At 39.1% G+C, this 26,198-nt stretch overlaps 1 protein-coding gene across 7 annotated transcripts in view; it reads left to right on the top strand.

Annotated features, from left to right (window-relative positions):
* The window catches only part of LOC103134254 (multidrug resistance-associated protein 4), a 50,590-nt gene that overhangs the window by 8,709 nt on the left and 15,683 nt on the right, over positions 1-26,198 (top strand). For 5 of the 7 annotated variants that reach the window (XM_007546416.2, XM_016668614.1, XM_016668612.1 and 2 more), the window contains 13 exons: positions 515-604; positions 814-1,005; positions 1,184-1,278; positions 1,361-1,447; positions 1,849-1,945; positions 2,268-2,489; positions 2,637-2,768; positions 2,906-2,943; positions 3,283-3,377; positions 5,312-5,458; positions 14,202-14,281; positions 24,887-25,037; positions 25,660-25,779. In XM_007546416.2, coding sequence (XP_007546478.1) covers positions 515-604; positions 814-1,005; positions 1,184-1,278; positions 1,361-1,447; positions 1,849-1,945; positions 2,268-2,489; positions 2,637-2,768; positions 2,906-2,943; positions 3,283-3,377; positions 5,312-5,458; positions 14,202-14,281; positions 24,887-25,037; positions 25,660-25,779 — 1,546 coding nt within the window. The remainder of the gene's footprint in view (positions 1-514; positions 605-813; positions 1,006-1,183; positions 1,279-1,360; positions 1,448-1,848; positions 1,946-2,267; positions 2,490-2,636; positions 2,769-2,905; positions 2,944-3,282; positions 3,378-5,311; positions 5,459-14,201; positions 14,282-24,886; positions 25,038-25,659; positions 25,780-26,198) is intronic. The other 2 variants (XM_016668610.1, XM_016668613.1) reach the window with 2 other exon arrangements.

The following is a 26,198-nucleotide window of genomic DNA, read 5'->3' as shown; positions in this document are numbered from 1 at the left end:
TTACCTGTATCCAACAGCTTTACTCAACAGTCGGTTAGTTTGGGGGGAAAACTGTGAAAAGTTCTTTGCGTTTTTCTGGTTTGCTGCCGTGATTCTAACACACCTGCGTAGCTCTGCACAGCAGCAGCAGGTCTCCTTCACTTCCTCACAGGTCTAAACCCAGTGCAGGCGTCGCAGCGCTCATGTTGCGTTTAAAGGCGGCTCGGAAAAACAGGTTATGACATGTTAACAACGGATTAAACAGTTTTAACTGCTGATAGTAGTGACAGAGGACACATTTATGGGAAGTGTGGAAGCCTCTACTGTATCAAATTGACAGAGGAATAACAGAGAGTTGCCATTCTAAAGTAAAAACCCAGCGCATGCAGTGTTTGTGTTTTTTTTTTTTTCATCCAGATGGCTTCCCTCGCCCCCTTGCAATGGCACGGCTCCCCCCCTAGGGGGCGCGCCCCACAGTTTGGGAACCTCTGGCTTAGGTGATGGAGTTTTCATTTTATTTGCTCCTTTATTGCAGAATCTGGAAGCACCAACTTTACAGAATGTGAGTTTCACAGTGAAACCTGAGCAGCTGCTGGCGATTATTGGGCCCGTCGGAGCTGGAAAGGTCAGGTCTGTTCAGTTTTTACAGTTTCAGTCTTGTTTTTAAACTTTTAAATAATTTAACAATAATTAAATCTGCACTGAAAAATGTTTGTTGTCTTAATTGCCTCCAAACTCACATCTTTTCCTTGGTAAATGAAAAAAAAAATTTCAGGGGTTCCTCTAGGCGGGTGTCTGCCTTGTCATTTAAATCTCCATTTTTATTCATGTCAGTCCTCACTCTTGAATGCCATACTGGGAGAACTGAGTCAGGAAACCGGTGTGGTCAAAGTCAAAGGAGAGGTGACCTACACGTCCCAGCAGCCGTGGATTTTACCTGGCACTATCCGCAGCAACATTTTGTTTGGCAACGAGTTCAACCCCAAGAAGTATGATCGAGTTCTGAGAGCCTGCGCTCTCAAACGAGTGAGAATGAACCCTGATGTTCCTTATTGTTGCACATTTGACTGTGTTGTTATGCTCCCATTAAACGACTTGGTTTCATTTGTTGTCTTATTCTGAATCTGGCATAGTGAGTCTCTGTACATATGAGCTAGATATTAAGTCATCCCTACCTAAAGTTGCTTCTTCCCTCCTGTCTCAGGACATGGATCTTATGCCTGGTGGTGACTTAGTCATGGTTGGTGACAGAGGGGTCAACCTCAGTGGAGGACAGAAGACAAGAGTCGCCCTAGCCAGGTGTGCTGAATATTTTTAAGGTAATTTGCCTTCTTCTTTGGTACAGGTGAGAGTGACAACCTTCATTTTTGTGGGCTTTCAGAGCGGTGTATCGTGATGCAGATATCTACTTGCTTGATGACCCTCTTAGTGCGGTAGATGCTGAAGTGGGCCGGCACCTTTTCGAGGAGTGAGTCTGATTATCAACATCTTACACTTACGATTAAAAAAAGAATGCGCTCTTTTAAATATAGAGATTTATGTTTCAGCACTTAAGAAAATAAGCTGCTCTTCACAACGGTTCTTAATTTTAGTCCAATAGTAACTTTACAAAAATTTTCAACCAATTTTTCTCTGTCATTCTTTAACAAAAAAGAAGCCACAACAGAAAATGCATGTAAAAATAATTAAGCACGCTACATTACAACCACACTCCATCTTAATAGGACCTTTAGCAGCAATAACTCTCAATTGCTGATTTTTGTGTGACTTTATTAGTCTCTTGATTTCTTTAGAGGGATTTTTGATCACTCTATTAGAATTTTAAAGTGTTGTTATTTCTTTTTTCTCTTACACATAATCTCCGTTCAGGTGCATTTGTGGACTCCTGAGGAAGAAACCGCGTATTCTTGTAACTCATCAGCTGCAGTATCTAAAGGCTGCAGATCAGATTGTGGTCTTAAAGGAGGTGTGTGCTTTATGACTCTGCCATCATTGAACAATGCAAGGTATTTGGGGGGGGGTACTTTAAGCTTTAGAAATATCTGTGGTCACAAACTTGTGCAGTCATGCCAAATACTGCAATACCATCAATTTAAATCAATTAAATAAATCAATTTAAGGTTAACGTACCATGAGGATTTCATAGAGGCTCAAACCTAAATCACACCCTGTCAGGTTACTGAGATTTTGAGTCTTTTAACTCATTAGTAGTCAAACATTAACTTAATCCACAAATACTCTATCTTTTGTTCTTTTTTTTTTTTTTTTTTTTTTTTTTTGTTTTTCAGGGCCAGATGGTTGCAAAAGGGACCTACAGTGAGCTGCAATGCTCTGGCATAGACTTCACTTCCCTTCTCAAGGAAGACCAGGATGAGGAGAGGCAGGACGTGACCCCACTGCCTGGAACTGGCTCTTCCTTCCACTACACCCTCTCTGACAACTCCTCCATGTCGTCCCTTTCCTCCTCTCGTTACTCTCTGATCGACGGAGGAGGAGATCCCCTGGCTTTGGTGAAGCATAACTCTCTGCTTTGCTGTGCATCGTTTTAGCCACTAGAGAGCAGCAGATACTCACATTTTCCTTCCTCTCTGCGTGGGCCTGTTTTCAGATGGGTTGTTTTAGATTTATGCCGCTTAAACTATGGTTTCCATGTGTAGGCAGTGCAGCCGGTAGAGGAGGAAAGTCGCGTGGAAGGAAATGTCGGCCTGAGCATGTATGTGAAATATTTCCTGGCAGGCGCCAACGTCCTGGTCCTCTTGCTTCTCATTTTACTCAATGGACTAGCTCACGTGAGTTTCTCTTCAATCAGTTAATTGTTTTCTTTTATCAAATATGTATTTTGCAAAAAATAAGTGATTGCGTCAAGTTTTCGACATGTGCATGGTTTATATATTCAATCATTTTTTTAATTGTGTGTTATGTTTAGATTACATTTGTTCTTCAGGACTGGTGGCTTGCGCACTGGTGAGATTTTTTTGTCTTTACAAATTTTGAAAAACAAACAAAAAAAAAACATGAATGCTTGCAAGAATTTGAATGGATGGTTTTGTAAGTTAGTCATATTTTCTCTGACTGGAAGTGGTTGAGGATCTCGTAGAAAACGCCTGAACAAAACTGTTTTACCTGATTTTGTCTGTCGCTTACTGAAACCAACCTTGAGCTTCACAATATAAATGTGTTGTGTTTGGTGCCCTGATGCTGTGTTGTTGTTGTTTTCTTTTTTTTCTCCCACTATCTTTGTTGTGTTTTTTTTTGTTTTTTTTTTTGTTGGGAATTTCTTGGCTTTTGGCGGCTGACTCGCAGGGCCTCTGAACAGAAGTACACCAGTGTGACTGAGCACCTCAATGGCAGCTTCCCTCAGCATCTGGACCTTGACCTGTACCTAGGCATTTACGCAGGTGAAGCTCGCTGAGCTCTCATTGCTCTTTGTGTATTTTGAATGCTGCAGTCGTTCACTGAGCAGATCCACAGTTCTTTGGCTGTGGCCCAGGGCCTTCAAGGCCCAATGTATGTTTACATGGGTCTCAGCTGTACAGTGAGATAGGAGGACTTTTCTTTCCTTTCTGCTCCTCTATTCCCCCAGTTATCTTCTTGTTTCTCTCAGCCTCTTCATTTTTTTTTTCAGGTTTTGTGCTCTCAGCAGTAAAACGTAGAAAATGCGTAACAGATAAAAAAGATACCTGTATGATTCATAAATAAATAGATATTGCTTTGGAAGAGGTGCATAGATAGGATTGTTCTGCATTGATATACAAGTCATTTATTTCATGGCTTTTTTAGAAAATAGTACTCACACATAACAAAACCAAAATTGTAGATAATACTAATAATATAATGTACTAATACATATATTAGAAATGCTAGTTTTTGTTACAATCACTATTATTGATACCTTTATTACTAATATTAATAATAACAAAGTACACTATTCAGTGTAAGTCTAATTGGGTGTAATTTAAAAAGAGGTTTGGCACAAAATGACTAAAACATGCAAAAAAACTCAATGAAACAATGTCTAATAAAACACAAAATAACTCTAGTTAATATTCGTTATAAGTCAGTGTACCAAAAAAACTGTAGTTTTAAGTATTAATACCAAAAACATTGACCTTGACTCGGATAATCCTTGCTTACTCCATTAAAGTGGACTAAAACCAGTTCTGTCACTTTTTATTTAGTTTTTTATTCAAGGAAGCAGGTGCTATATATTTATATAGCTGTTTCACAATATTCCCTTCTGACTCTTATGACAGACATTTGAAAAAAAAAAGCCCTGCACCAGGAGTGTAAACATCCAGTGTGAAAGATTATGGACAAACTACCATGAATATTTAGCAGCAGCATGCAGAGAACAATGATGTACATGATTTTCATATCTAGTAATAAATTGTCTTACAAAAGCTATTTATATTAAAAGCAAAAAGTAGAGGTCCTAATATAAACCTTGGAGAAACACCTTATGTTGGTGGGTAAAAAAGTAAAGGACCAGGCAGTGTGTCCAGCATGCCAGCAGATCAAAAATATGCTGGGTTATAAACAGTCCCCGGCCGCTTTATAGGGTTGACCTGGCTCATTTATCGACTTCATATCTCGCTGGATGTAGCCATCAAGAAGGGATGGATACAGAGAGCAACAATTGGGAATCATTGGACCACACAATGCTTTTCTAATGTGTTTTTGTCCAGTTTTTGTTGATTGCAATCTATAGGCTCAGTTCCGTGATCTTAACCAAGAGACGAAGCACCTACTGCTTCTCACTTAGCATTAGTCTGTCCATTCTTGTATGGCATCAACAAGTAATTTTGATCCTTCACAACTGCCCTGATTGGATATTTTCTATTTTTCAAACAGTTCTCTGTAACCCTGAAAAATCCCAGTTGTTGAAATACTCAGACCAGTCCAGCTTGCAACCAAATGCCATGACTAAAGGCACCTACATCCCCTGTCCACCAGATTCTTATGTTGGTCTGAACTTCAGCAAGTTGTCTTCTCTGTCCGTGGATACCTAAATGCATATGATTGACTGGTTTGCTACTTGTGCTAACAAGCAATTTTAACACATTTATCTTATTTATTTGATCACATCCAGAAATACCTGCATTACTTACCACACAAACAAATTATATTAAATCAAAGTAATACTTTTATTACTATGAAAAGCATTCAAATACTAGGAATCCTCACATATACTCACACATTTCACCAACAAATTTATCTGCCATAAAATATTGAAGACTCCATTAATACACCATATGAGAAAAATCCTATTTTACTTTAATCATTCTGTAATACATTTCACACATTTCTTCTTTGTGTATTTTTTTTTTTCCAGCTTTAACAGCCACCTCAGTTGTGTTGGGCTTCATTCGCAGTTTGGTTTTCTTCAATGTCCTGGTGAAGTCTGCACAAACCCTTCACAACAACATGTTCAGGGCCATTCTCCGGACTTCCATCCACTTTTTTGATACCAACCCAACCGGTAAGCGCACATACAAGCAAACGAAGCTCTGATTTCTGTTTCGACATGATGCATTCGAACGATGAAACCATCAGGAGTCGAGGACATTGAGCGCTGCTGTTACACAGCACCACTAGAGGGCAGACTGCTACCTTTCTGCGACATGGCTTCTGTTCCACTTTAAAACACCTACCAGCTCTCCCTTCATCTTTCTTGTTTGTCATGACTGTTAAGTTTTTATATGATGTAATCTTTTCAATTTAAAATGTTAGCCTGAAAAATAGGGGGCTTTCGCTCCCTGTAGAATTTATGTTGTTTCTTTTTTTTTTAATGTTTATCTTAACAAATAACTTAAATGAATGTTTATTAAAGAATCTAAAACTTTTCTGTAGAAAAAATATAATTGCAATTTGTTGTCATTTTATTAGATTTAATCCTTTTTGTGAGGCTGGTCTAGCTTCATAAATATTACACTAACTCCACATTCTTGTGATAAGATTTAAGATTTTTCAGCATGTAAGGTATTTAAATCGACAAGTGAGAGCGTTATCATCTTTACTGTGAGGCTTTACAAAAGAGCAAACAGCTAGATTGAGTAAACAATGTTTGCAGAACAGCAGATCTTAGACAATGTAGGGTTTGGATTGGAGCTGTACAAATACAGACATATTTGTCTTGTGCACCGTGTCAGACATTTTTATCATTTCGTTAGCTTTTGTGTGGACTGCTGCTGGCTCACTGGAGTGGGCAGACAGGGGTGATATAAAAAGTGAGTAAACAGTCTAAATAAGTCAGAAAAGCACCCGTTTTTCTTTATTTATTTATAATATATAAAAACATGTTTTTGCCTATTGTTTATAATTTGCCCTACATTTCTTTTTCAAGAATAATTTAAGACCTCTTTTAATTAGGTTAAGGAATATTACCACAGCCTGTCACTCAAATCCAAAGTCAACTATCAAGTGGCCCACTTTGATAACTTCAGTTTTTTTCTGTTGCATTGTTCACCTGTCAGGAGATAATTACGCAGCCTAATCTCCTCATAGTGACATGAGTGTACAGCACAATCGGGTCGGGTGGGAATTCTCCACAAGAAGGGCAACTTGTATCTGTATAATGAGTCATAATAAGCCGGTAACACAAATCTAAATATGATTTGAGGGTGTTCTGCAGCTCGCGGTTTCCACTGGCATTAAGAGGTGGGTGTATAAGCGCGAAAGCTTTTCCTTTCGCAGCGCCGCGTATGGAGAGAACCCGGCACGTCTTAATCTTTCGGTTTTGTTTTTCAGCTACCGCTGTTTGCATTACGCATCGGACTGCCTGACTCGCTTATCTGGGTGTGCCTTGCTCGGTAATCTTTATAACACTGAGGAGAGCAAACACTTCGAATAATGTAATGATCTGTTTAATAGAGCAGCAAAGGAGAGGCTTAACAGACGCTATCTGATTGCTGTTGTACTGTTATCAGTAGGCCATTGTGTGGCCAGTCCAGTTGTCACAACTTGGCCTCCAAACTGGCAAACAGCACTTATGTTTGACTGGATTGACTGGCAACTGTCTTAGCATTTATCAGAAATAAAACTGAAATTGAATAACTGTTAATAATTATACACTATATTATAAATTATTGTCACATTAGAAAAAAGAAATCTGAAGTTATTGGATGTTTCTTCTGCAGTTTTTCTTTATTTTTCCTTCTGTAGACAGTTGCTGTCACTTTCCTCCCAGTGTTTTGCCACTGTCTGAACATTCTTTTCACTCACACAATAACTGTCACTTCCATCACCTTTTCCGCATTCACCACTCTCGCAATAAGTCTCTGCAATTTGTAGCTGTGCGTCTGTGGAGGACTTGACAGCTGTTTACACGTGTAAGTGATAGGTGTGTTGCTGCCGCTGGAAAAAGGCCTTGTGTTTGATAGCGGCCCTCTGAGTTAAAGGTTACCATTGTGAGTGCCGCTGCATAAAGGTGTTTTTTTTTTTTTTTGTTATTCTGTGAAAGTATGTTACAACAGAAAACATCTATTGCGAGGTAGGATTGACGAAGAAGCGCTTTAGCTGTACCCGCTAAAATAATATGCACCTTTTGACTCCATCTGTGGTTTTTCTATTGGTCAGATTAAAAACCCAAATGGAGTTATGCCAGCCTTGGGTTCTGGACCAATCCAGACATGAGTTGATTTAACACAACATAGATAGATTATGGGCTGGACTTAGGATACTAGGTTAGGAGACCATGTTAGATTTTCATCCCCTAAAATATTTTACTATTAACATTATTTTTTTTGATAGAGGTTTATAAGTTAGCTGGCCAATGTTGCCTTGATCTGCTCTAAAAAGCAGTTAGGTCAAAAGCTAAAAGAAATAATATTTTTTCCTATTTATTAAAAATACTAAAATCAGAACTAGCCATTATTGTTGGAGACTGACACATTTTTGTTATTGTTTAGTTGAAGTCAGATGAAGCTTGGTTGTATAACTAGGGATAAAGGTATTATTCTTTCACAACTTTTACTGCTACCAAAGAACCTGCAACACCTTTTTTACTTTATTTTTGTGTTTTTGTCCTTAAAAAAAAACTGTAAGTCAAACCTAAAAGTAAAAGGGAAATCAGTATTGGCAAGGACAATGATCATTTGCACATGTCTGATTTATATTTTTAGTTTACCTGTACATTAAAAATGTGCAGATAATAAAGTACAACAACCACATAATGTCTGCATTTGATCTGTGTCTCCTGAGAAGTTACACTTTTTTTATTTGACAAGTCATTTCCAGGGCATTCGACCATCACTTTTGAAACTCGTTCTATGTTTGCATCAAAACCTTCCAAGTTCAGAGATCTGTCAATCTTGGAACATTTGAATACAGTGTATTAAAAGGTGCAAAATGATGTGCATTAATTGAGGGGATGCACTGCCGATCTTTGGTGTGCTCCACTAAGTTAGACTTATTGATGAAACAATTGAATCTGGAGGACAAATTTTATATAATATTGGATAAAATATTTACTTTATAACCAGTGCTTTGGTTAAAATTTTAATATGAACCTTTTCACTAGCTAACTTGTAGCTGAAAAAATATCTTGAGATCACTTGTTTGTGAAAGTGCAAATTCTCAGGATCCCTGATGAAAAGAGAAAACTTCGGAATTAAATTTCTTATATATAGTATTTCTCGTAACTATGTAACAGACACATGGTTTCAACTTTTGAACTAAAAAAGATACGTTTAATTAAATTTATTTAGGATATTTATTTTTAAAACTACCTAATCATACTGAAAATCATCTCAGTTGATACTTCAGCACATACTTTTCTAAGTTGAGTAAAAACTGCTGGGTTTTTACTTAGCAGCGAAAACGCACTGGTGTTTTTACTGGTGAGTATTTTGATCCTGCAAAAAACATAACTTTTCATATGTATTTGACACAAACTATTATGGTAACTAATAAAAACAATTCAAATAATTTTACATGAATTTTAAAATGCACTTACTGAATACGATTTACTTAAAAAAAAGATTGCCTATTTTTGACATTCCACAATGTTGTTAAGTGCTATTTTAATTGTGAGAGTATACGTTTTTGCAGTAACATGCGCCACATTTTGGTAACAGGACTAGTGTAAGTCAGTTAAGTGATTATTATTTACTTTCACCATTTTAGGTTAAAGTGGGGATATTACATATCTTTAGTGTGTATTAGCTTACCTGCTTAACAGATATAAAGCTGATATTCTAAATGAACAAACACAATCTTTATTGTGAACTAAAGTAATTTACACTAACAATATTATATAGCATAATTTTACCATCTTACCATTTCATATTTCATCCTGTGAAAAATCTTCAATTACTTTGTTCATTTCTTTCCATTTTTCAAAATGGTGATATACTGTAGCTCCTTTTCTCTTCTCAAGCTTAACAAGCCATGTCAGTTTTTGACTAAATGTTTGGTTTAATCTGTGCAAACTCTGCTTCAACAGCATTGACCCAACATTTGGGTTAAACACAGCTGTTTTTATTATTTGTGTTTACTTTATGACCAATTATTTGGTCAAAGTGTAAATAATGAACATTGCTAGCATAAGCATGCACTAGCTAACTTTATCACCAGGCTAATTTAATCACTGCCTAACCTTTAGAGTGAACTAATATCATTAACACAACTTAATAGAATAATTTTAGCATCTTAACAGTTTATATTTCATCCTGTAAGGTAGGCTCAATGAAGTAGTGTCATCCAGCAAAATGGCTTTTTGGGAATAATGATCATAACGTTTCTCCCTCCTAACGACAAACTGGATCACAATTTTTGTCACAATGTTTGATTTAGACTACCTTCTAATCTAACAGTATATATAACCCCAGCATTTGGATTAAAAGAATAACCCAATGGTTTTAAGTGCACCTTCATTGACTCTATGGACAATTGTCTTGTCAGTGCGTGAATGTTAATCATACGTAACTAACACTATATAGTTAGCAGATAATAGGCCAACACTACCTGAACAAACACTTTCTTTAGAGTGAACTAAAATCGTAAAGACAACCCACTCACACCGTCTTCATACACTATATGTTTACCATTCCGTTTTTCATCTTACCTAATCTGTCCAACAGCATAAACCTGGCATTTGGGTTAACAAAGTAAACCAGCAGGGTTTTTTTTTGGTGCGTATGCAAATTTCTCTAGATTTAAATATTGCTGTTGCCCAAATGTAGTCATACTATCTTATTACGGCTGTTCATCCAAATGCAGTTAGAGCTGCACAGACAGCAGTGAATGTGTCAAGCTAATGTTGATCCCTGTAATTTGGTGTCATTGAGTGGGCTAATCCCCTCAGAGACTGCAGGCCGAGGCTTCAGCTCATCAACACAGTCAAGGAGTGGAGTTTCAGTCAACACACACACACGCACACACACACACACACACACACACACACACACACACACACACACACACACACACACACACACATACATCAGCATCTCCTGTTCCCATTTTGCATCAGCATGGTGGGCCATCTCAGAGCTGGGTGTCACTCAGTTACTGTTGACGCAGGGAACATTAGATCTTCTGTGGGCAAAGCTGTGAGATTCTAATTGTGTCTACAGAGGCAGTGTTTTTAATGTCTGTATTTCAGGTCTGGAATGCAAGAGTGTTAAGAGTGAAAGTGAAGGAAGTACTGCAGAGAGGATGATGATATCGAAGTGTGTAAATTGAATGTGGAGATGGAGCCGCGCGTGTGTGTGCAGCATGGCTGATAGGGCTCCCCCTCGCTCGGCACTTCCACTATTTAATTGCATGAAAGGAAAGGAGAGGAGATTGCAGAAGCCTGGCGGTGTGAGCGAAGAGAATGGATTTAGAATGTATTAGTATTGGCAGCAAGGCGCCGGCGGTGGGAGGCTGCCCCAGGCCTGTGGGCCCTTCATGGAAGTGCAGGTGAGCCGTGCCACCTCCAGCCTTGGCAGCCCCCTCCCTGGTATTACTTTATTATCACACTCTGCTCACTGAAAAGCCCCTCCAACTGCACTGGGGCCCACACATGGAGCGGCTCTGAGTCGTCGCCTTATCTTGATGTTTACAGGGAACAGCGATTTGCTACACAGCCCCACTCGAGTCGGACCCCACTGTTCCACTTCTTTAAAAGTGATTGGGGGCCCTGCTCACCTAATATCTCCACCTTAAGAGGCCACCTTCATTGGGAGCGCTTGATATTTTCTGAGCCTGAAAAGTGGTGCAAATCACCCTTGGAGTCTCAAAGCATGAGAAATTGTTTGATACTAATGCTGCTGATATCCTGAAATGTCTATACCCCACTCTACACAATAGGTGATATTGTTGACAACCACCTAGAGTGATTGAAGCCACTGTCCCATGCTGATCTTACCTCATAGGCATTTCCATGCAGTGAATGTCTTTGTGTAACTACATCACTGTAATGTATCCCCTCCATAGTCTGGACAGACAGAGAAGGGTCTTTGCCTCATCCCCAGTAGAACTCTGTTAACTGAGCCGCTTGTCAAACAGCTGATACCCGTCTGACGCTGGATGCTCCAACACCCTCCAACCATGGTATGATGTAACCCAGAGAAACCAATCCTGTTTCTTTTTTCCTTTTTTTTTTCATTGGCATTGTTTGTCAGATATGCATGGATTTAGGTCATTTATGGCTCAGACAGTGAAATTACATAAAATATTATTGAATATATTTAACAAACACAGTTTGGCAAGTCCTCCCCCTGTTCCCAGATGAAAAGCAGCAGTATCTTACATTGGTGTGGTAGCAGCTCTACCCCCTTGCTTGCTTGAACCCTCCCCTCGGGATGTCTGTATGCTAAAGGGGCACTCACACTGTGAATAAGATTAGTCTGCCTCTAAGTGTACAACATGCTTACGCCACTTGACTTTGAATCAGTGTTGATTTGGAGCATTGCTGGGTTGTTGCGGGGGAATAATGCTCTGGCTGGGTTTATGCAATGGCTGTTATGGGGAGCCCGGCCTTGTCTGCATGCATGTTTTTTAGGCGGGAGCGGCGTTTTGGATAAAGCTGTAAGCTGCTTATGGCCGTGGAGAGAGGTGATTACAGGGCCCTCCTCCATAGGACTGACTGGAAGCTGGGAGGCAACTTTTAGGTCAGCGATGCCATGGTTTTACCATGCCTATGTAGTACCATGCCACCACATCCTGCCAGCGTCCCACCCTGCTTCTCCTCACATCCGTCCTACACTACTGAATGCCATGTAGTCTGCTTCTTTGTAAATTTAGAGTTTCAAGTCAGTTTTGGTAAATTCATTGCAAAATATAGATTTTATGAATTTGTAATATTCTCAGACAACCTAAGGTGTTAATACTTGAATATACATTTTTACTCAAGTGAATTGAAACGTTTGGGTTTTACCAGGATATAAACCTGGATTTGCACAGTGTAGCATGGTGCTGCTAGTTTCTTTTGGAGTAACGGTTTCTTCCTTACTAAATGGTCTTTCAGTCCACGATTCATTTCAATGTGGGTAATGAAACTATCTTACCATCTTTTGTGAGCATTTGCGCAAGGTCTTTTGCTTTTATTCTGGGATAGATACTCAAAACACAAAATAGTTTCATTTTGAGACCTTCATTGATGTTTGGTACATCTGGAAATTGTACCAAAAGTCTGACTCAGACTTGGAGATCTACAATTCCCTTCCTTACACCTTGGCTAATTTGCACCAATTTTTCCATGATGTCACACATGTAATGTATATGTCGCATAACATGCATCCACAATTAACTCAAAAGTTCAGAAGCTTGGAAATCCACTATATTTTCATACAGGCTTTTCCAAATCTCCCAAGGCGCAGTAATCTCAATGTATGTGAAAGTCTGACTTTAAAAAGTAGTTTGATAAGGAGACATCATAGCTGTAGAGCAGGACCAGCAGAGAGAGGAGGGCGAGGTTCAAATCATCTTTTTTATTGATCATAATGAGCAAAGATCATATAACAGAGCAGATTTCTCTCTGTGTGGCTTTCTAACCATCCATACAGAGATTTAAAGAGGAGCTGCAAAAACAAATGGAGTGGATAAGCAGTGCTTGCCAATAACTGATTGGGCCTTCCATAACCTGTCACTGTGGGATATGTTTTTTCTACTGTCTGTAAATTGAGCTATCAGCAGGTCAGGACAGTCATTAGACTGTCATTCATGTTCAGTCAGAGAGCTCTTCTGATTTGCTGCAAAACTGACAGCAGCCAGCGATCCTTCCTTCCCACAGCGTCAACGTCCTCAACAAATCTTAGGAGATATTTGGATGATATTGGTTATGAAGACATAATTTACTTTTGGGATAAATAAAATACTTTTAAATTGAATTGAATTGAGTTGAAAATTATGTTACTTAGTAATCCTAAATTACCTCAGTAGGAAAAGTTTAGTCTGATTTAATGTCAGAAGGTGAAAAAAAATGTTTATAAAGTGTGTAAATGTCTGATTTCAGTTGTGTATGTTTAACCAGAAAAGATTCATTTTCAGATGTAAATTGAAGCAATATGACGTAACTGTGGAGTTACTATTTTTGGGGAAAGCTGCCTCAGTCCTGTTCAGTTGTTGCCACATTCTGTAGTCTACCTCTCAGTTTATCTGCATCCTTTAGAGACCGAGTGAATAGGTTGTACGGAATGCACTGCAGGGATTGACCCTGCGGTAAACTCTGTGTGAAAGCACCTGGAAGTGTAGTTGTGTGTACCGCAGGATCAGAATAAGGTAGCAAAGTTGCTAATGGGATAACAATGAAAGGGCTGCCACTGCACCTACAGAGCGCCCTCCAAAATAATGAACACCTGAGCAGATTGGAGGCAACTCAATTAATGTCACTGACACTGCCAGTTGGAGCATAAAGGCAGGTACGCAGCTTCTGTTGCCCTTTTGTTTGCAGACAAAAGGCTCCCTCACATGTTCATTCAACAGTAGGCCAGTCTTTATGAAATGCTGCCCAAATAATGATTCATTGTTTAAACTAGATGGGGCGAATGCTTTTCATCTCAGTCTCTCAGCTCTGCGCTGTTGAATCTGAGGTGAATATTGAAACGGATCCTCTGTTGAAATAAAAAAAAATGGATTGAACATATCTGCGTTTGACCTACATTTGTAGTTCAAACTACAAAATTAGAGCGTAGGTGAAAATTTTTCCCAGGCATGGATGTTTATTTGAGCAGGTTTTTTGAAAATATCCAGCAGTTCTGGCTTTGTCTGATTCTTTTTGTTTTTGTTTTGTTTCCCAGGGAGAATTCTCAACAGGTTTTCAAAGGACATTGGCTACTTAGACTCTCTTCTTCCGTGGACGTTTGTGGACTTTACCCAGGTGAGTCGCACCTCGGCAGGTCTGGTTGCCGGTGCTGCGGTGCTGGGAGGCCATTTCATGCCTGGCTAAACCTGCTTTGTGGTCCGGGTCCCCTAATCTGGAAACAATTACTGTAGGATTACTCGGCAGCGCAGCCCAGCGCCTGAACAGATTTAATAAAAAGTGTGCACACAGGCTCAGGGCGTGGCTCCCTCTGTGTGACACAACACAAGTCTTCAAAAAGAAAAAAATGTGTATGGAGACTAAAAGTTATTGGGTGAAAGGGGATCAGAAAAGAAATAAAGCGTCATGATGATAGAAGGAAACATTAGGGAGCCAAGGAGGGCATAACAAGGGCATATTGAGTGAAGGTAGCTATAGCAGCATGTAGAGGAGGCGTTTGTGGAAGAGATCCAAAAAAAAAGGACTTTCCCATCTGAGCACAGTTTTCTTACCCGTTTACAGTCTCGTTGGCCCAGTAGCAAACGGCCACCCTAGAGCACAACCTGGTTGGGTTACCAAATGTGACCCCGCCACCGTGACAGCCATCTCCCACGAAAGCCTGCAGAGATGAGCTAGCTCATGCACCTAGCGCCACAAAGAAGGGAATGTTTGCCACACAATTCAAGGTAGAGGAGCAGGCGTGGCTCCTTGGTTCAGGCCAAAGAATAGAACAAAGGCGAGCTGAAAATGAATCCCCCCTCCACAATGCCTGAGTGATGTTTGTGGCAGATACCCATCTCGCTGTATACAAAAGCCATCTTAAATGCTGAAAGCACAAAAGATCATATGCACAAAAGAGTTTTGTCTGCAATCGTTCCCCTCGTTTTGATAATAAGATGAAGGAAAACAACAACTTTGTAAAGGATGCTTGGGTCCTAAAAGGTCTTAAGAGTTAAGCATATCATGACTGAAGACTATTTTAAATGATAAATTGTTTACTTGAGAGTTGTTGTTTTGTTTTTGTTTTTTGTTTTTTTGTTTTTTTGCAGAGATGGTCACAAACCAATGCACAACATAAGATACTGAAGATAAAAATCTTCAGTATCTGAGAGAAAATCAGAAACTCAATAGTAAAAGTGGAATATAAGGCAGCCTGGAAGATTTTAAATGACTTTTCTCAATTTTTAGTTGAGAAAAGTCGTGGTTGCCTTTCAAGTTGTTTTATGTAGAATACTGATATAATCAATTATTGTTGACATAGAAAGTCATGTAATTTAGATAAAGGCAACTTTTTGCCACGTCTTTATTGGAATAGGAACAAAGTGGATAATCTATTGAATGACACAATCAACAACAAAAGACAGACTGAGTACACCTGAATATTGTCTGCCTACAAATGATAAAAGATGTAATAGAAACACTGGGAAAAAAAAACTTGATAAGGGATGTACATAAAATAAAAACAGAGCAAGTGTCACGCTTTGGGGAACACCAAATGTTAAAAAAGATTTTGAAGAACAGTCATCAGTAGGTAATTCTTATCCTTTAAATATCAGAAAAAAATATTTCCCAAGACAGACATGCCATCCAGATGTTTTTTTTTTTTTTTTTTCAGATTTATTCTCACTTAAATTTGTTCTATGCAGTTTTTCATATATTTAGAACAAAGCTTTCTAAGAAAGACTATCACTTAAATGAAACGGAGCAAGACATGACATGGACTGAGTATATATAGTATGCAAAGTATTTCAGAAAGGACCAGAAAGTGGTAAGTGATTGTGTTGGTGGACAAAGGTGGCATCATTTGGACAAAGCACCTTTGTTTAGGCTTCTCTCTGCTCTTGTTCAGGTGTCTTTCATTAGGCAGTTTCTAATGCTTCCAGGAAGGAAGATCTGCACTCTTTTTTATCACAGAATTAGCTGCTTAGAAAAGCTGCTGATCTTGACTATTGTTGCTCTTTCTCAGAGGGACATTTCCCCATAGTCATTGTCTAAATGGTTGTCAGGGGGGAATAAAGTGAAACTTCATAAACAAAGCCCTAACTGGTTTATCTCTCTCTATGGAGAGAGGCCGCTTCTGTGTGAGGATTTGTGCCTGAGCCTTCCCTCCTTTATGGCGGAGTAAGCACTTCACGGCCCTTCAACACTACCCCCATAGCTTCCTAACAAGGGGATTCCCTCAAGCTGGTGGAACCTGGTTACACCCCACAGCCCTATTTTATTTTATTTTTTTTCTTTTTCCACAGGTCTCATTTAGTAGTAATTTAGTATATTAGAGAAAAGACTATTTTCTCTCCTCCTCTTTATGGTCAGGGGACAAAGACAGAAATGTCAATTAAAAACACCTCAGCCTTTGGGGACTGTCAGCTTTTGTTTGGACTTGACCTTTAAATCCTGGGTTGCCTTTATTTTCATAAAGAGGGCAGAGCAGGAGGCCAAGACAATGAGGAGTGAATACGGGGGTCTTTGGGTGGAATCTCAGTGAAGGCTCTTGACAAGCTTCCACCACCAACTGTTGGATTTGGTATTGCATTTACCCCCCCTGTTTTCTCCAACAACACCACCAAAAAAAGGATTTTAATGGAAAATCAGCACACTGTTATTGTCATTCAAGTGTGTCTTGGCTTGGCTTTTGCTAGTGCTGATGAAGGAAGCATAATGTAAGCCTTACACTTGGTAAGAGGGTTCCCTGAAATCTGGATACGTTTGGAAAAGCAGGACTGAGCAAAGTGCAAGTGCAATTTCTTGAACTTTTCATGTGTTTTGACTGTATTCAGGGTTCAGAATCATTGTAGCTTGATTTATTTCAGTAACGTAAATTAAGAAATTATACTAAAAAGCAATTAATGAAAAAAAAGCAAGCACAAGTCAGCTAAGAACATAGTTAAAAGGTAGAAGACGGAATAATATACATTGAATGTTATGCTCAGTTCATAACACCGTGTCTAACCATGAGAAAAGTAGGGATAGTAATTTATTTGAATTGAATTTGACTTAATAAAAGGATTATTTGTGTGGCTGTTTATCTGGGGGGCGGAGGGAAGAAGCATGCAGACCTAAAAAACTGGCACCTCTGTGGAAATTTAAAAATACACAGTTGCAGTCACAGTCTGTCTGAAATTAACCACAATTGGAGCCATTGAAATTCTGCCTATGTTCAAATGTGCTTTGTGATTCCTGCTCCACTTTTTATCAGCATTGCTGCTGATGATGTGCACAGGAATACATCAACATGCGATTCTCTACAGCTGCATATAAGAGAGCCATGCAGTGGTTATGCAGGTCTCACTTTTCTCCACATAACCAGTGCGTGCTTTACTCAACAGTTAAACAACAGCCACTCAAACTCTACATTTGCTTCACATGAAGGATAATTATTTAGAGCAAGCAGTTTGTAATTTTCTATAACTGGCTGACATCAAGTTGTGAGGTTTTTCTTTTTTTTGAACAAATAGAGATGCTAGACAGGACTTTCTTAATTAATAAACTTTATAATAGCTGCAGTCACCTTGGTGGTCTGGCTTTTTTATTATTATTATTAAAAAAGAAATAAAATAGCCCTTTAGAGACTGTTAAATCAAAAGTCAACTTCATAATTTGTGGAACATGTAGATTAAAGAAACCCCACAAGTTCAATACATTTTATAATATTATAAAACTTTTAACAAAGGACTAAAGATGCTTAGAGACCTTTTGGATGCTTGTATATTGTCGCTCCCTTTGTACCTCAACTCTCTTTAGTGTCTTTTGTGGGAAATGAGAACTGCTGATGTCACTATGAACCCTGCAGGATGGGATTTCACCAACTTGCTTCTCTGCCGTGCCACCAAACCAGTGACAGAAGAAGTAAAGAATGCACTGCCTTCAGGGTTATAGGTCATGAAGTGTAACCTGAGAAAGACAGAAGATTGTTCATTGTAGAATTTTAGATGCAAACAGAAACAGCCTTGAAATAAATTCATGTTTGACTGCATTAAAGTAGTTTAATCTCATATTGAATTTTTTTTTTAGATCAACATTTTAGTAATTTTATTCAACGCAATTTTCTTTTCTTTCATAAAGTACTCTCATTGTATTTTTAACTTCTAAATAGTAATCAATGGCTGTTTCCCTAATATATAAGTATGAAATGACACAGGTTAATTTCTTTTAACCTCTAGCCTGTAGGCTACATAAGGACCTGTACTTATCTATCACCTTTCTCAGTAAACAGAACTGCAAGGGATGTAAGACCAGGAGTTATAGGTGGGTCTTGCATGAAACAAAAGATGGACATTTGGAAAATAACCTCATTGATGAGGACTGTGGAGGATCTGTAATTTCATACGTCTGTTTCTCTTCCAAAGTCTCTTGGAAACTTTTTAGAGTACATTGGAACAGGTGTTTGAGCAGGATAATAAGAATGATCAAAACAGATGACAAAATCAACTCTAAACCGATTTTAAAGAATCAACTTTTTCCAAACCTAAAACCCAGAAAAGGGCATTTTAAGTCAAAAATACTAACAGAGTTTCCCTAAGTGTTCTTTAAGTGCTGCTCTACAGCTAAAATGGCATTGTACTCAAATGTCCAGAAATCTATAAAACATCAGGGAGTACCTATAATTTTCATATGGGGGAATTTGATCAAATAAAATATTTCTTTTACATGTGATTTCTACACTATACTACAATGCCACTAAATAAACTAAATTTAAGAGCTACATTTTAAAAATAAATTTTGGTTTGAGATTATTCCATAAAAGATGAACAAAGAGTAGGTTGCTGCATGCTCTTTAAATTATCTGATGAAGTTTTCAATTCACTGAACTGACGTATTGACACAAATGTGTGCCAAAATAGAAGCAAAACATCATCATGTTTTGCGTGGACTTAAGTGGCCGGTCAGCAATACCACACATGGTCATTTGATGGCGAGCACCGGCCGAGTAAAAGCTTTCCCGTGTGTGTATGTGTGGTCCTCCCTTGATGCTGCGGTCCAGCACCTCGGCTGCGCTCTGACTCAGACACGCAGGGCAAGGCCCTGGGTCCTTTGAGTCTGGGAACTTACATAACAAAGTCGGGATCTAATCTAGAATCTCGCCCTGCGTCAGCACGAAGGAGATAATGAATTCGGTGCTTTTTGTGACTTTTGTATCTCGGAATTGTTGTTTATTGTGCATTTGAAAATGGTTTTGTGTTGTTCCCAACAGAATGACGCTGAGTGAATGAATGAATGAATTTGCCAGGCACTGGTGATTTATAGTGGAGTCTGGGGGAGACGGCATTTCAAAGCCTTTCTCTTATTTCCAAAAACGGGGTTGGAAATCAGCAGCTTGACTGAACCCAAATAAGTGACTTCTTTTTACCTTTTCAGAGCACACAAAGGTCTAATCCTTGGACTACTTGAGCCACCAATGTAGACAGCGGCTGAGACCACCACAGTATGTGTCAGGCCCTCCTCCCCCCCCCACACACACACACAAAACACATTGACTGCAGCTTTATGAAGTGAAAATGGCCCAGAAAAGGGGAAAATGTGAAGGAGGTGTCCACAGTCATTTCCCCCGAAGAAAAGCCTCAGCATCTGGGCATTTAATTTTAAAATAAAGCTCAAGCACAGAGTAGAATGGATTAGGTCACCTCTATTGTTCCAGAGCCCAAGTGGAACAGCCTTGTTTTGTTTCAGTACCACTGACCCTTGCGACTTATTTGTCCCCCTGCTCTATCACAAAAAGCGTGGAGTAAAAAGAAAAAAAAGAAAAAAAAAAGTTTTGGGTAGATAGAGGAGTTCTTTTGCGATTTCTGCTCCGACATGCTCTCCTGTTGTTTCCTGTTTTCAGTGCACTTTTTCTTTTCCCAGTGGCAAATGTTGCACACTGTTAGTAAATAAAGGGAGGATGAAAAAGGAGTTGTAAAAAGCATAATGATTTCTTGTGTCCGGAGGGATGTTTAATTACAGGGAAGTGTTTATTTTCAGTTGTGGAACAACAGTCGCTATCATTGCCGAGCACAAATATAGCAATTAACTTCAATTTTCTGCATTTACTTAGACATCAAAGAGCTGATAGAATCGTTGGAAAAATAAAGCAATTAGGGTCAGCGGAGATCTGAATGGTCTTTGGACACGGCAGCGCGCCCAGTTTGCCTGGATGACTGAATCACATGCGTGCGGTAGCTTTCTTTTCTTGCTAAAGAGCTATTAGTGGTAATTCTTTATTTAAACTGTTGGTATACAAAACCTTTCATCCCTTTATCGACTTTTATGTGCAGCGGGATGTGGCTTCGGGAGTTTTCTGTTCCTGTGTGGTTTCATAGGAGATGTGGATGTGGTCCGAGGGGGTGAGGTGGATGCTCGCAAAGGATCACTTATCCGACTTATCTGTATGTAGTGTGGGTGGGGGTCTCCCGGTGTTCCCGATGCTCGCGTGATAAAAACACCAAACCACGCAAGTGGGTCACATCAAACAGGATCCTGGTGACATCACGCCCTGGGGAACAGGAGGAGGCGAGCTTTTCGTTCTAATGGTTCCTGTTTCTCAGCTGCCCCTTCAGATGACCCCACTGACAGATAAGCCGGTTAGGCTTGGACCTTCGGTGAACTGCGTCTGAAATGGGCCCCAATTTGAATTCAGATCAGCAAAAGGCAAATGTGAAAGCACAGGTTCGTGATGTCAACCAGTTGTCAGCTGGGGAGCAAAGGAGAACAAGTGTACATGACAAATACATTGGTTCTGTTAATATTTGATCCTCTCAAGGGAAGGCCAGATAACATGCAGTGATGGCTCGCCATCTAAGGTCTCTTCACTCGCTCCCTGCAGCTCGGAGAACAGACTTTGAAATGCTTTTGTTAGTTTTTAAATCACTGAAATCGCTGAAAGGCTTAGCAACAAAATACGCTAAAAATCTGTTGTGTCAACCCTCCAGACCCCTGGTGTATTCTGGTTCCAATCTACTTTGCATCCCCAGAACCAGAACCAAACCTGAAGTAGCAGCATTCAGATTTTATGGTCCTTTAATCTGGAACAAACAGCCAGAAAACTGCAAAACTGCTGAAACAGAGTTCCTTCAAATCGAGGCTAAAACCTTATTTGGTTAGAATGTCCTTTAATTAAAAACAACTGGGACATCACTGTAGTTTGTTTTTCAGCCCGTCATTCTTTTCTCTTACCTTGCCACTGCAATGTAATATTTTTTGATTGTTGTTTTTACTTTCCTTCTAATCACGTAAAACACTTTGAATTGATTTGCTAAAAATGTGCAATACAACTAAAATTGCCTTGTCATTGTTTGTTGTTTGCAAGGCATGCCAAGAAAAGTATTTTATTTTTTTGTCCTATCAACACATAAATACATGTGCAGTTTGGTAAGCACTACTATGACTTTAACTGTAAAGGTGTGCTTTAGTCAGATGAGACTAGAGATTGAGTTTTTCTGTATCAGATATCAGACATGGTGATTTAAGTGTGAGACTCTGACTTAATTTGTAAAGACAAAACACTTCAGTCTCCACTTGTTCCCCAAACACTTGTAATTTTACTTGGACTCCTTAAACTTGAGACTTGGTTGCAATTTTTATCTCATGTGATGAAGAGTGGAAAGAACCACATAAATGGGCTACAAACTGCAGCTGCTGTGCATGTTTTACTGTGAAAGGTATTGCTCGACTATTAAACGTTGATGGATTCTGGGCTGCTAGTGTTTCATAACGGTATGTTAATGTTAGCTGTAGATCCACAATAATGACCACATCAATATCTCTCCAAATGAATGTGGTACTAAATGACTTTGGATCATTTTGGAACCAAAAGAAATGTCACCATTCAGCTGAATCTTACTCAGAACTCACCTCTATTGGCTACATTGAAAAACAAAAATGTCAACGTAAAGACTGCATTGACAGCGTCATCATCAGACCAGTTAGAAAACGTGTATTTACGTGTTTAAAGGGAGGTTAGATAGACTTTTGTCTCTTCAAGGGATGACATAATATTGCTGGCTATTTGAGAGGCATGCAAGGAGAAACTTCTTTTCTGTCCTACTATTACAAGAATGAAGTAAATGGGTGGAGTTTATGAAGTGCTACAAGGACTTTTAACTGGAACTGTTTGCAGTTGGTCACATATGACCAACCTTGAGCTTCCTTGTGCTTGATGGTGTGGAAAACCATCTCCCGTCCATGGTAAAGCATGGTGGAGGATCTGTAATTCTGTGGGCCTATTTTTTTCTTTTTAACGGACCCAAGAACTTTGTTAAAGTGCATGGCATCATGAACCTGTTGGAATATTAGGATACAAAACAAACAAAAAAACAAACAAACATCTAAACTAAAATTGGGTCACCATTTTGGGTCTTTTTGGTAGGAAAATTCTGCATCTTTATTGGGCCTAATTAGAATTCAGAATAACCCACAGCAACTGTGAAAGAACAGTCGCATGGTGTCAACCAGCCATTAGCTGGGGAGCAAAGGAGAACCAGCATACGTGATAAGACATTTGTTCTGTTAATATTTTATGCCCTCGAGGAAAGGCTGGATAACATGCAGTGATGGACCGTGCACCATCATCTCACTTTGCAGTCTGGTAGCCTTCCATCAAAGCTTAGATTGAAACTTATGTACTGTGAAATTCTTGGGATCAGTTGTGCTCAGTAGCTTTGACTCACTGTTTGATTGTGTGGGCTCCACCACAGCAATGGTTGGACTAGTAATTCCCTCTTATCTGAACTGCAAATGGAATTGAGTGGCTTTTCATCATAAACCTACACTGAAAGTGATCATGCTTAAATGTGCGCATAAGTGGCAGATAAAATCCACAATTAAGGTGCTAAATTAAATTTCCATCTCTCAGGGGTAGTCGGAGACCACTGAAGGTAAGAATATGATCCTAATCTTCACATTTTTGGGATTCATCTCCACAAAGTTTCTAATTTTAAGGTGCAAGGTTTTCCTGTTGTATGCTATAAGACTTTGACCAAGCATCTATTTAATCAAAGTATGTAAAAAGTTTACACACTCCATCACACAAGTCCATTTATAGTGTAAAAATTGAAATATGTGCAAAACTATACTAAAGGGATGGTTTTATGCATTTTCCACAGCGCCATTTTTTTAGCACAATCAAGTAACTGTTAACTTCAGTTGTTATAAAAATGCTGAATACCAAACATGACTTGGCTGTTTACTGAAATAAATTTGATTTCACAATTTGATGCCTTAAAATTGGGCCTCTGTCTCTTTAAGAAGCTCCTGCTCTTTCACTCCCCTTTCACAACAATTATTCTCACGATGTCATTAATTAACAACCGTTATTAAGACCATTGGACTGAGAAGTTTTTCATCTGATGAGCTCATCAGGTCTAAATTAAACTAATATGAGCCTCCAAAATGTAGCTTAGTTCTTTAAGCTTGACTTCCTTCTCTATGTGTAGTACTCTCATTTTGAATTAAAAAAGGAAGTAGTTCTTGAGCTGCTTCCATCAAATGGACAGAATCAACCAAAAACAACTCATCTTCTTGCTTGCGAACCAAACTGTGTTACAAAAGAAGTAGCCCATTTCCTTCCTGCATGCCTACTTCATGGGCCAGCAGAAAACAAGAGGGAGATATTTTTGGATGCATATCGGATATCGAAGACCCTAATTGCCCTTAGAGCCAGCATTCAGCATAGTTTCCATAAAAGAGAGATGGGGGAAACTTCTCAGAAATTTGTCATTTAGCTAAAATATGTTCATATCCAGAGGAAACAAAAGAAAATGCCCTTGTTCAACTAGATAGAAAAGCATTACCATTTTTTAAGTGAAATACATAAAATAATGAAAAAATATCTTTGGTTGTTGTTGCTCAGTTTTCCTCTTTGACATTATGAAATTAGAGCATAGGTGGATGCTGGAGGTGAATGCTAATTCACATCCACAGTAAAAATTCCCCTTACAATTTAGTTACTTAACCGAGTCATAAAAAAAAAAATGCAGCAGCATAGACATATATAATTAAATTGTGATTTCTGATGTTTTTATGTGTAAATCCCCTGCTTATTAGTTTGAAAACTGTTCTGTATAAATGCCTGCTTATGAGGTGATCACTGCCAGATGAGTTTATGCAAACTCTTTTGCTGTCGATGCCAGTTCTTTATTATTAGATGCTTGTTTTCTTTTCTACTCTGACGGTGCGGTCTCTTTGGTCGCTATCAGACTCATGCCTCCAATCCTGTTCAGGCATTACTGCTCTCCTGGTTTAGATGTGTCACAGAGCCATTAACAAAGGTGATGAGTCATTGTGTTGTTGAGGGTTGTGCAGTTACACTGTCATGTATCAGACACCCACAGTGCGGTTCCCAGAGCTCTCTGCCAGTCACCGTGGCCGTCCTCATTGGCTGGCTGTTCTGCCAGCGAGGCTTACGGGCCAGAAGTGTTGAGGGGAAAGCCCAAGAGAGCCGGGGATATGCGGCTGCTGTGGCCAAGTGGTAAATTCTCACCTGCTACTAAGTGAGAATTAGCGCAGCGATCGTTTTCCTTTCACACTGTGAGTCACATAAACCCAATCCCTCAACCTGCTGTTACTTAGCCAATGGTCTCGCATGAAGCAGAAAGATACATTCTCCTTTTCTGTTTTGAGAAGCAAGCCTCAGTGCTCCAAAGTCACACCACTCAGCAGAGCACTGTGTTCTTTGAATACGGGGCTCCTACCTCATCTCCTCTTTTTCAGGTATTTCTGCAAGTCATCGGAGTTATTGCGGTGGCCGGCGTCATTATCCCCGGGATTCTTATTCCCGTCGTCCCTCTACTTGCCGTCTTCTTGTTCCTGCGACACTATTTTCTGCAGACCTCCAGGGACATCAAGCGGCTAGAGTCTACAAGTAATTTTTAAGACGGTTTTGCTGTGTGGGGATGGGCTCTTCCATTTGTGGCGATAGACAAAAGTCGACCACAGGAATGCTAATGGAGTAGAACAGAAAGCCATGGCTATTAGCATAAAGGCTAAAGGTGGCAGTAACCTATGCCTCGGCCACAAGCAGTTTCCTCAAGAGATTAAGGTTCATGACATCACATACAAAAGCAAAAATGCCAAGTGGGCATGACTAGGCCATAGTTTGTCCTTTATCCTAAGCTTAAAACCTTAGGGCTGAAAGGAAATATTTGGATTTTCTCAGTGACTTTGTAAGTCTAGAATAAAAGAGACGAAAGACGAATAAAATAAAACTTTTGGCTAAAACAAACTAAAGCAGAAGATAGCTAACTAACTGTTTGTCTTATGGAATGCATACAGATGTTTAGGAGGCAGCCATTTAATAACATCTATTAATACACACACTTGAAAATATGTACCCTAAAAATTATTTCTATAGACAATAAATGGCTGCTCCGAAATGACTATTCTTAAAGACAAAGAATGATGATGTACTTTACCAGAGTACAAAATCAAAAAATTTTTCTGTTTGTTCATGTGCTAACATTTATTTGATCTTTGATTTCTTAAAGCTCGGAGTCCTGTATTCTCCCACCTTTCTTCCTCTCTCCAAGGCCTGAGCACCATTCGTGCCTTCAGAGTTCAACATCAGTTTCAGCAAATGTTTGACAAGTATCAAGATCTTCATTCAGGTTAGACTTGTTAAATAAATGTTTGAAATGCAAAATGACAGATGATATTGATGTATCCTGTGGCCTTGACTAATCTGTGTATGGAAATTTTACAGTGGAGCTAAAGAGTGTGAAAACTGCTTATAAAAAAGACCCTGATAAATAATTTTAAAACTATTTTAAAATCCTGTACAATTCAATGGCAAAACAAATGAAACTACCACAGCCAGCATTATGTTTGGCTGTGATCGAATTGAAATTATTATTTTTTTTAATGTAAAGTGCCTCAAAATTTCTTGTGGTGTGATTTGGTATATAAATAAACTAACCTAAATTGAGTCAAACTTTTGGATAGAAAAAAACAAAACAAAACACGAAAAGCTTATTGACTTAGTTGGATAAGTATAAATATCTTTACGCTGATACTTTCTGCACCTAAC

Source organism: Poecilia formosa, unplaced genomic scaffold (genome assembly GCF_000485575.1).
Source record: "Poecilia formosa unplaced genomic scaffold, Poecilia_formosa-5.1.2 Scaffold16, whole genome shotgun sequence".
NCBI lineage: Eukaryota > Metazoa > Chordata > Actinopteri > Cyprinodontiformes > Poeciliidae > Poecilia > Poecilia formosa.
This window is presented reverse-complemented; position numbering and strand designations above follow the sequence as displayed.